The sequence below is a fragment of the Sminthopsis crassicaudata genome, chromosome 2, assembly GCF_048593235.1.
Source record: "Sminthopsis crassicaudata isolate SCR6 chromosome 2, ASM4859323v1, whole genome shotgun sequence".
Lineage (NCBI taxonomy): Eukaryota > Metazoa > Chordata > Mammalia > Dasyuromorphia > Dasyuridae > Sminthopsis > Sminthopsis crassicaudata.
The window spans coordinates 580113353-580125439 of record NC_133618.1 but is presented as its reverse complement, the minus strand read 5'-3'; the positions used below and the strand labels follow the sequence as shown (position 1 = coordinate 580125439).

Genomic DNA, 12087 nt, shown 5'->3' with positions numbered 1-12087 from the left:
CAATCCCTCTCTCTTTCTCTCCTTCTTTTGCAGCCAGGTGATTGGAAGTAGATCCTGGACAACTCACTTAATTCCGTTTTCTCATTTTCCTTATATGTAAAATGATGTGGAGAAGGAAATGGCAAAAATTCTAGTACCTCTGCCAAGAAAACTTCAAATGGAATCATAAAAAGTTGGAAATGAGTGAAATGACTGAACAATATACATACATACACTCACACATACACATACACACACACATATTTGAAAGGTAAAGAGAGGCAATTTTTATAGTAGATAAAGCATTGAGTTTGGAGTCAGAAGACTTAGGTTTCAGTTCTGCCTTTGACATTTGCTAGCAATATTCCTTGTCTATAAAAAAGGGGATAATATGTATCAAACAGAATAGTTGTGGTTCAAATCAGATGATATATGTGAATCACTATGCAGAGCTTAAAATTCTATATAATTGTTTACTACTACAATTATTATGATCTTTAAAAATAATAGGAAATTCCCAGTTAAATCTGGTGACTTCACCTTTGAAGAAACTAGAAATTTCTAAGATAGGTATCTATCATTGTGACTGCTTATGTGTATATGTGTTTTTAGATGTGTGCATATGACATACATTTATATATTATATCAATTTATTATACATTTTTGCTCCAGTTTCAGATTTAATTCTTTGAAAGATGAATTGATACCTTTAAGATCTGAATTTATAATCTGTAAAAGAAGTTATGGATGCACCCCTTTGTCACATTACTTTTTACCCCCTTTTTAGTTGTATTTCAAAGTTTTAAACAGAAAATCCAAAGTTATGTTTTCTTAAGAAGTTATGGCAAATTATTTATTTTCAGATGATTTTAAAAATATGTTTTACAGGGATCAGTTTATACCTATACATTTGATGAAGAACCAAAAGTTGAAACAATCTTAGATGCATATGATGGATATATACAGGCAGTTGACTTTATCACTGGAAACAAATACTGCATGGTGAGGAACTTCCACATATATATCACAGGATATAATATAGTTGGCATGTTTAGAATATAAACACTTAAATATTTAAAAAAACTTAGCATGTATTAGTATTGAAAACTGTCTCCGAATGAAGTGTTTGCAAGTATGTGACAAGGATTAAAATCTTAGATTTTGGTTGGAAATTAGATTTATTAGTTTCATAATCTTCCTCAACATTGATGTTAGCACAATGTTAAAATCACTGATATTATTTTATTCCTGAAAAATTTAAAAAAGCAAACAAGAGAACTTAAAAGACCATTGCTATACTAGCCTCCAAAGAGGCATATCAGTACATTATTTGCAGTGGTTAAATATTCAGCAAATTTACAAAGTTTATTTATTATCTCCAGACAGAATGATACATTTATTATAATTTTAAGTGAAGCTAGATATTGAAATATGTATATTAAAGGAAAAGCAAGAAAACCCCCTAATTGACATGTTTGGAATAAGCCACAGGATACATTGTAGCCAGTGGATTATATTCCCTCCAGTGGCTCTCATGTTGTTGTTTGATCAATATTGATTTGAAACCAAATCTGAATTATGTTTCTTGCTGGCTATGTGACTTTCAGCAAATTACTTTTTTTCTTCTGTGATTCAGTTTTGTCATCTCTGTAAAATGAGGTGAGGGGGGGATGAGGGTTAGATTAGACAGATTTTAAAGTAGTTTCCTGGTCAAAACCCTATGATAAATATAATTAGTTTTGAACTTCAGGTAAGCAAAAGGAAATGTTTGATATCCAGAATCTTATGTGAGCACTTTTGTCTATTTTCAAGAAATATTCAAACCAATAAAATTCTATTTAAAACTTTAACAACAGGATAATATATAAGTGATCTTATCACTTTGCTAGTCAGATATTCAATTCTTAGTCATTTTTCTTCATATCTATCTAAAAGAGGTATTAGATGTCAGATTTATTGAATTCTAATTTATTGAATTAAGTGCTGAGTCTATGAAAGAATAAAAATAGAGTAACAAATTTTGATATTTGTTTTAAAAAGAACATTAATGGGATTTAACAAAAACGTCCATACATGTTCTCTGGGCAAAATTTTCCCTTTATCTTATTAGTTAATTTCCAACTTAAAAAACTCACAGACTTGAAGTTTAATTATTATAAGCCTTTTAAAATACAGTAAAGTCATTTTCTAATGCATCTTTAAATTATAAATGTTGATGTTGAAATGTTAATTTTGACTGTATTGTCCTTGATTTGTATAAATGATACTCATGGCTCATTTTCCAGCTATAATTGCAATGGGGCTGATTTTTCTTAAGAAGAAATGAAAAAAGTTCACTTTTTATATGTTTCATATGTTTCACAGTTTCTATGCTTATGCTTTTTTATTGCTTGTGTGTTAGTCAGTAACCATTTTGGGAGAAATCTGTATTTGGTTGTTAGAGACTGGATCTCACATCAGCAAATTGCACCTTAGGACTGAGGTATGTATTCTTAAGGGGTAGGTAATTTTCAGGTTGAATGCAATATAAGTTTATCTCTTCATCTTCACATGATCTTATTTCCTAGGAAATGTCCTTGTTTATCATTTGTATATATTTATCTCTTCCTATTCTGCAGTAACTTTGATGTATTTAAGTAAATACTCTAAAGTCATGTAATTGAATACTGCACAAAGCATCACATGTATTTCATCAAAATTTGGTACTGTATTATTGGTGTTTCAAAGAAGAAATTGCACATAATATCAAATTATAGCAAGATCAGGAAGAATTGAAAGAATTATTTATGTATATTTTGTCATTATTAATATTTTTTTCATGTTAATTGGGTATATGGCACAGTTCAAGGTATTATGAAAATCTAAATAGTAATTAGAGATAATGCTGTCCCTTCCCTTTATTATGAGATTAAAATCTCAATTATAAATAGACTGTGACACTAAACCTGACATCTAAATAGGATTATTACAGGGCAAAAAAAAAAAAAGCTAGGAGATGAAATTGGTCAAGTCATAATAAAAGGACTAAAGTTATAAATTCTTTACCCAGACTTATAAAAGACAGGAAATCTCCATGATCTACTTAATTGTGACTCAGTTTTGATATTGGTTTGTTTCTGTCTAGAATCTTAGAATGTTAAAATTTGAAAGAACTTCATAGATAATCTGATCCAATCCTTTCATTGTATAGCATGTAGGAAAAGGGAAGTTCTTTTTCCACTATCCCAAAGAGAGTTAGAATTAGAGTTGGAGATAGAATTCATGATTGAGTCCTGATCGAGAACCCTATCCACTGCACCATGCTGCTTCCTTTCTCTTGGGCATAGAAAAAATAGAAGCAAATTAGAAAGCACACTTATGAATTCAATATTTAGTATTTTTTCTATTAAATAAATCAGGAAGAATTAATAATAGACTAGCTTCCTTTTGTAGTGTAGTCCAGATTCTCTTTTTTAAGGTTTCAGCTACCTGTTAGAAGAACCAATGCAGCCATAACAACTTTTTCTTAGTGTGCCTTAGGTAGTGCCAGTTTGGGGAGCTGCATGTTCTAGCGTTCCCTAAGTTTGGCTTAGTACTTTACACAATATTTAATTATAATTGAAGAATCACAGGGCATAGCAATAAGCAGGATGAAATCATCATCTATCTGCAATAACCTAACACATAGTAGAATGATCATTTGAACTGATTTTTGAAAAGAATTTTGAATAATTTATTTTATAATTCCATGTTGGAAAAGATTCAACTTGAGTCAGCTTGAGAAAATAATTTTTAAACACTAATTCATTCACTAGATGTCTATTAAACTCCTATTATGTGTGTCTGTTTCCCTAGGTGCTTGTTGAAGATACAAAAGAAACACAAGACAAAACACTTGCCTTCTAGATTATTATTATAATATATACCTATATAAAAGAACTGGAATATTACATAAAGGTTGTGATAGATAAAGACCTAATTTCTTCAAGAAGTTGTGTGTTGTTGTTCAGGAAGCTATTTCAGTAGTCTTCTTTGTGCTCCTGTGAACCATACTATTCATGGGATTTTCTTAGTAAAGACCCTGGAGTAATGTGCTCTTTAAAAGAGAATAAAAGAAGAGGAAGCAGGGGAAAAATTCGGAACAAAAGGGAGTACAAGGGATAATGTTGTAAATAATTACCTATGCATATGTACTGTCAAAAATGTTATAATTATAAAATTAATTTTTAAAAATTTCATCATCTGTTTCAGTTCATTTCCTTTGACCATTTATCAATTGGAGAATAGCTTGATTTCTTATAAATTAGAGTCAATTTTCTATATATTTTGGAAATAAGGACTTTATCAGAACCTTTAACTGTAAAAATGTTTTCCGAGTTTGTTGCTTCCCTTCTAATCTTGTTTGCATTAGTTTTGTTTGTACAAAGGCGTTTGAATTTGATATAATCAAAATTTCTATTTTGTGATCAATAATGATCTCTAGTTCTTCTTTGGTCACAAATTCCTTTCTCTTCTACAAATCTGAGAGGTAAACTATTTTATGTTCCTCTAATTTATTTATAAGCTTATTCTTTATGCCTAAATCATGCACCCAGTTTGATCTTATCTTGGTGTACGGTGTAAAGTGTGGGTCCATGCCTAATTTCTGCCATAGTAATTTCCAGTTTTCCCAGCAGTTTTTGTCAAATAATGAATTCTTATCCCAAAAGTTGGGATCTTTGGGTTTGTCAAATACTAGATTGCTGTAGCTATTGACTATTTTGTCCTGTGAACCTAACCTATTCCACTGATCAACTAATCTGTTTCTTAGCCAATAGGAAAAGGTTTTGGTGACCACTACTTTATAATATAGTTTTAGATCAGGTATAACTAGGCCACCTTCATTTGATTTTTTTTCATTAATTCCTTCAAAATTCTTGACCTTTTGTTCTTCCATATGAATTTTGTTATTTTTTTCTTTATTTATTTTTATTAATTTTATAATTATACATTTTTGACAGTATATATGCATGAGTAATTTTTATAACATTATCCCTTGTATTCATTTTTTCCAGATTTTCCCCTCCCTCCCTCTACTCCCTCCCCTAGATGATAGGCAATCTCATACATTTTACATGTGTTACAGTATAACCTAGATATAATATATGTGTGTAAATCCAATTTTCTTGTTGCACATTAAGTATTAGATTCCGAAGGTATAAGTAACCTGGGTAGATAGACAGTAGTGCTAATATATGTTGTTATTTTTTCTAGGTCATTAAAATAGTTTCTTGGGAGTCTGATTGGTGTAGCACTAAATAAATAGATTAGTTTAGGGAGTATTGCCATCTTTATTATATTCACTCAGCCTATCCAGGAGCACTTAATATTTTTCAATTTATTTAAATCTGACTTTATTTGTGTGGAAAGTGTTTTGTAACTTTACTCATATAAATCCTGACTTTCCTTTGGTAGGTAGATTCCCAAATATTTTATGCTATCGACAGTTATTTTGAATGGAATTTCTCTTTATATCTCTTGCTGTTGGATTTTGTTGGTGATGTATAAAAATGCTGAGGATTTATGTGGATTTATTTTGTATCCTGCAACTTTGCTAAAGTTGTGAATTATCTCTAATAGCTTTATAGTAGAATCTCTGGGGTTCTCTAAGTATACCATCATATCATCTGCAAAGAGTGATAGTTTAGTTTCCTCATTACCTACTCTAATTCCTTTAATCTCTTTCTCGACTCTTATTGCTGAGGCTAGTGTTTCTAATACAATATTGAATAATAATGGTGATAGTGAGTAACCTTGTTTCACTCTTCCTGGGAATCTTACTGATCTTACTGGGAATGGTTCCAATTTATCCCCATTATATATGATGCTTACTAACGGTTTTAAATATATGCTCCTGACTATTTTAAGGAAAAGTCCATTTATTCCTATACTCTCAATTACTACAATTTCTGTATTCCCTTCTGCTTAGCTTACTTTGTTCCTTTTCACTTTTCCTCTCACAATTTTCAAAATGAGGTAGGAGAAGTTTCACCATAAATCAAATATGTCTAATATTTTTCTGTTTAAGCCAATTCTGATGAGAGTAAGATACACACAATGTTCATGCCCCTCCATTCTTTCTGTCACATATAATAAGTTTCCTTTGCCTCTTTGGGAGATGTAGTACCCCTACTTTACTGTTTTTCTGGTAAAATTTCCTTTTCACCTCTAGTTTCTAGGACAAAATACGCATGTGTTCTTTATATATCTTTATAACAGAAATATAATTCCCAAGATTTTTTTTACCTTTTTAGGTTTCTCTTGAGTCTTATATTTGGAGATCAAACTTTTTATTTAGTTCCAGTTTTTTCATCAGAAATAAATGAAATTCACTCATTTCATTGAATGTCCATCTTCCCTGGAAAAAAATGCCATTTTGGCTGGGTAAGTTATTTTTGGCTGCATACCAAGTTCCTTAGCCTTTCAGAATATCAGATTCCAGGACCTTCCATTCTTTAATATGGATGCTGCTAAATACTGATTAATCCTTATTGTGGCTCCTCTATATTTGAATTGATTTTTTTCTAGCAGTTTGTAGTATTTTTTCTTTGGTCTGATAGTTGTGGGACTTAGCCACAAAATTTCTTGGAGTTTTGATTTTAGGGTCCCTTTCAGTAGGTGATTGATGAGTTCTTTCAATGTCTATTTTATCCTCTGTTTCTATAACATCTGGGCAGTTCTCTTTGATAATTTCCTGGAAATAGTGTCCAGGATCTTTTTTTTTTCATCATATTTTTCAGGAAGTCCAATAATTCTCAGATTATCTCTCCTAGATCTATTTTCCAGGTTTGTTGTTTTCCCAAGAAGGTATTTGACATTTTTTCCATTGTTTTGTTTTTATGGTGTTGCTTGACTGATTCTTCCTATCTCCTGGAGTCATTCAATTCCATTTGTTCAATTCTGATTTTTAATGAATTATTTTCTTCATTTATTTTTAAATATCTTTTTCTAATTTTCCAATTGAATTTTTAAGTGAGTTGATTTTTTCCTATGGAATTTTTTTTTTCCATTTTGCCAATTTTATTTTTTAGAGATCTATTTTCTTTTTCCAGTTCACTAATTCTGTTTTCTTTAGAGTTGTTTACTTTTTCCAGTTCAGTAATTCTGTTTTTCAAGGATTTAATTTCTTTTTCCACTCTTTCTTTAAATGAGTTAGATGGCTTATCCAGACCCTCTTGCCAAGCTTTCCTTTCATTTCCCATTTTTCTTTTAGCTCTCTTGTGAGAGCTAAATTTCTTCTATGAGAGTTTTGTGTGTTGAGGACTATATCATATCCCCCTTTTGGGAGTCATCTGGAGACAGTCTGTTTATAGTTTCCTCAAGGTTTAAAGTCTGCTCTCTATCCATATAGAAGCTATCAATAGTTAAAGCTCATTTAAATTTTTTGTTCATTTTGTCAAAGAAGAATAAAAGAAAACAAACTAACAACAACAATAACAACAAAAAACAAATGCAGTCTGCCTTTTTTTTGGGGGGAAGCCTCTTCTATAGACTGCAGGGGGCAGCAGTGAGGCACTAGCAGGACAGCAATGGCTGTGCTGTGTCTACACTCTGAGACTCTGAGAGTATGCTAAGACACTCTGGGTGGGTGTGGCCATGTCCTGAGAGACCCTAGCTTTTGGGGGTTATAGTCTTTACCCCCTGTGTGTATAGCTTCTCTGTTGATCTACTGGCTTGCTGCCAGGGCAAAGTAGCCACACCTTGGTAAAGTTCTCCCTGCAGAAACGGCTGAGATCACACCTCTTCCCCATTCAGTTCTGCTCAGTGTGAGCTGCCTTCCAAACTGTCACTGCCTGCCCTCAGTCTGCGCCTGATCTAACCATCCCCATCAGCGAGCAAAAACAGACCTTTTCTGGCAAATTTAGAGGATATGTTCTGTTGGTAATTATTTGTGATATTTTTTTTTTCAGTCCAGCACTAATTCTGAGGCCTTGTTATGAAAGCAAGTCTGAGGGCAAAAAGGGAATTTAAATAGATGTGTTTGTCCTCTCCACCATCTTGGCCAGAAATCTCCAATATTATCTTTTTTGTATTTTTATTTTGTTAAATTTTATTGAATTTCCAGTTGCTCTCTAGAATATTGTAGGCCACATGTAGCCTATGGATTCTGTGCTTGACTTATATAGGTTAATTTTTATTTTATATAGGTTAATATTAATAATGATTTTAAATAATTTATGTACTGTTATTGATATGATCAAGTTACTTTTATATATCATTATTAAAATTTTCATGTGAGTAGATCTGTCAATAAAATTCATAACTCCCACTTTTTTGACAAAGAAATACTTTCAATACATGTTGCAAATCTCTTTGAATCCTTAGTCATTCTCATCTCAAGAATGACAGTAGTACTAATAGTAGATGATAGTAACGTTTACAAAGCACTTTAATATATATTCATGAATTCCTCACAACAACTGTATGGGATATGTAGTACAAGTAGTAGTACCTTTTTTTTTATGTGCTTTTTATTTATTTCACAATCCAGAGCCACTTATTTGCTTATTTGCCCATTTAGTCTTTGCAAAGTCATAGTAGAATTCTGATGTGAGTCTTTATGCTATAACTAAAAATTGGGGTGTTTATTTTAACTAGGTAAATGATATGGCTTGCTGCCCCTCCTCACTTTCAGTCGCTGTGGGAACCAATGAAGGATGTATCCAATTTCTTGACGTAACTGATGTTGAATTACCTCAAATTGCTCATAGTATCTTCCTGACTCGATCTTCTATACAGCACGTTCAGTAAGTATAGCTGGAAATGAGTTCAGTTTATAATACCTTGTATGATATGTTTGCTGGGAATAACATGAATTTATGGTTTTGTCATATTAGTTTTGGGCCATATGTTTTTTTCATTTCCAAGGCTTTTTGGCCTCCATACTTACTAGCTCTAGCTGAATGTTAAAGGAACATAATAGGTTTCTTCTTAGTAAGTATTATCATATTTTAAGTGTATTGTTATAATTTTCTTCTTTGATTAAGGAATTATTTCAACATTAACTTTAAACATTAAATTAACATTAACATAACATTAAATGAAACTTTTTTTAACATTTGCCATTAACATTTTATTTCTTTAATATTAAATTTTGAAATATTTAAAAATATCCTATATTTTTTCTTTTGTGATATTCTCAGGTATTTTTACAGGGCACTATGATGTGATAATACATCTCCCTTTTATGTCAAATTATGTTGACATTACATTTCACTCATGTCATTTTCTATGACTAAAAGATTCATTGTAATCTGTCACATAATTTTAATTTTATTTTTAGTCCTGAACTCTTGCTCTCCCACCTTGCCCTTCTTCTACATTGAGAAGGCAAGAAAATGCAAAAACTGCTATATAACAAGTAACAACAAATTTTTACATTAGCCATACTTAAGGGGGAAAAAGAAGAGCAGTTAGGTGATACAGTAAATAGAATACTGGTTCTGGAGTTAGGACCATCAAATCCAGCCTCAAACACACTTCCTATCTATATGATTATTTTTTGCTTCTTTTTTATATCCCCAGAGCTTAGCACAGTGCCTAACATATTGAAGACACTCAATAAATGCTTATTGATTGACTGATTTCATACATAAAAATGTAATCAGTTTAAACATGTTTAGCTCCCCATAATTGCTCACTCATGTTTTTCTTTTTTATGCTTCTTTTGACTTATGTGTTTGTATGTCAGATTTTCTGCTCACCTCTGAAGTTTTCATCAGGAATTCTTGGAAATATTCTGTTTCATTAGAGGTTCATTCCACTCCCCATCCTCCCTTATAGGATTATACTCAGTTTTTCTGGGTGAGGCATTCTTGGTTGAAACCTAAATGCTTGCTTTGCCTTACAGGTTGTCATTCCAAGTTCTATACTTCTTTATTAGTAGCCACTAAATCATGTATGATCCTGACTTTGACTCCTTGGTACTAGAATTCTATATTTCTGGCTGTTGCAAGTGTTTTCTCTTCACCTTGAAGACCTAGGCATGGGCATATTATTCTTAGGAGTTTTTAATTTAGGATTGCTTTCAGAAAGTAAACAGTGAATACTTACAATTTTTGCTTTACTTTCTGGTTCTAATATATCTGGTCATTTTTCTTTTTGAAAAAAAAAAGTTTTTTAACATTCATTTTTTTTTAAATGACTTCCAAGTTTTTTTACTTAGAACTTTATTTTTCAGCCCTTCCCCACCTTTTGAGAATATAAGCAATATAATATCAATTATACATGTGAAGTCATGCAAAGCATTTCCATATTGGCCATATTCCAGCCTCTTCCCCCCACCCCAAGCAAGAAAAATTAAGAAAGTGAAAAAAGTATGCTTTACTTACCAGTCTTCAGAGCCCACCTGGATAAACACAGAGACAAGCCAATTGGGAGGTGCAAACAGTCTGTCTTTATTCAGATATCATCTTGGCAAAGTGAGGCAGGAAGCAAGAGAGAGAGAGTTCAGCTCAAAGCCGGCTATTTGTGCTTCCTCTCTTCTGGGATTACCTGTGCTAAACCACTCGGCATAATGCCAGAGATGGAATACCCCGAAGGAGGTGTATGAAAGTTGCATCAGAGGAGGAGATCTAGCAAGAGAACATGCCCCTCGTCACCTCAAGGAGCCTATCAGGTTCCTATACCCCTGTGTGGGACAATCTCCTGCTTCAGGGCCGCACCCTTTCTATTTCCTTGAGTCCCACCCTGACCAAACTGAAAAGCTATGTGGTATATAAGAGTACATGACTAATCTCAAAGACAGGAGTGTCCCTAACATTATTCTATTTTAAAATGAAAAAATGATTTTAGAAAGGCCTGTAAAAACAGGATGATTTCAGAAAGGCCTGGAGAGACTTACATGAACTGATACTGAGTGAAATGAGCAGGACCAGGAGATAGTTGCATACTTCAACAACAATACTATATGATGATCAATTCTGATAGATGTGGCTATTTTCAACAATGAGATGAACCAAATCAGTTCCAATAGAGCAGTAATGAACTGAACCAGCTACACCTAGCAAAAGAACTCTGGGAGATGACTATGAACCACTACATAGAATTCCCAATCCCTCTAATTTTGTCCACCTGCATTTTGGAGTTCCTTCACAGGCTAATTGTACACTATTTCAAAGTCCGATTCTTTTTGTACAGCAAAACAACTGTTTGGACATGTATACATATATTGTACTTGATTTATACTTTAACATATTTAACATGTATTAGTCAACCTGCCATCTGGGAGGGAAGGAAAGTAAATTAGAACAAAAGGTTTGGCAAGTGTCAATGTTTTAAAATTACCCATACATAATATCTGGTAAATAAAAACTATTAAAATAATTTAAAAAAAAGAAAGGCCTGGAAAGATTTACATGAACTTATGCTGAGCAGATGGTAATAATAGATTATGTGATGATGAACTATGAGAGACTTGGGTTCTTCTTGGCAGTTCAATGATCCAAGGTGATCCCTATAAACTTTTGGTGGAAAAATGCCATCTGCATCCAGAGAGAGAACTATAGAGACTGAATATAAATCAACACATGCAATGTCCATTTTTTTCTTTTTCTTATATTTTTCTCTGTTTTTTCTTTTTGTTCTGATTCTACTCTCTCAGCAATAATATATATATATATATATATATATATATATATATATGTAGTAAGTATATAAACAATGAATGTTCCTGTATAACCAAAAAAAACAAAACAGTTTTTTGTGTGTAACTGAGGAAAATAAAAATTAAAAAAAATGTTCTACTTCTGCTTACTTCACTTTGCATTCAGTGATCTATTCTTTTTCTTTCTTGTTGATGAAAGTTTAATATAAATTTTCCCCCTAGGACTGCTTTGTCCACAACCCAAAAGTTTTATTATAATGTCTTATTATTGTTATTTAATTTAACAAAATTAGATATTATTTTCTATGATTTTGACTTTGGTTCACTAATTTTTTTAGTCTTTTGGAATTATCTTGGATCATTTTATTAATGAGAATAACATTCACAGACGATTTTTACATAATGTTGCTATGTTATGTACAATATACTTCTGGTTCTGCTCATTTTACTTTGCATTAGTTTGTGTAAGACTTTTCAGGTTTTTC

The 12087-nt window shown here is 32.0% G+C and overlaps 1 protein-coding gene across 1 annotated transcript in view; it reads left to right on the top strand.

The window, feature by feature from the left end:
* LOC141552976 (cilia- and flagella-associated protein 43-like) overlaps positions 1 to 12087 on the top strand; it is a 192084-nt gene that overhangs the window by 52102 nt on the left and 127895 nt on the right. The window contains exons 10-12 of the mRNA XM_074284860.1: positions 868 to 981; positions 2381 to 2461; positions 8596 to 8744. Of these exons, the coding sequence (XP_074140961.1) occupies positions 868 to 981; positions 2381 to 2461; positions 8596 to 8744 (344 nt within the window). The remainder of the gene's footprint in view (positions 1 to 867; positions 982 to 2380; positions 2462 to 8595; positions 8745 to 12087) is intronic.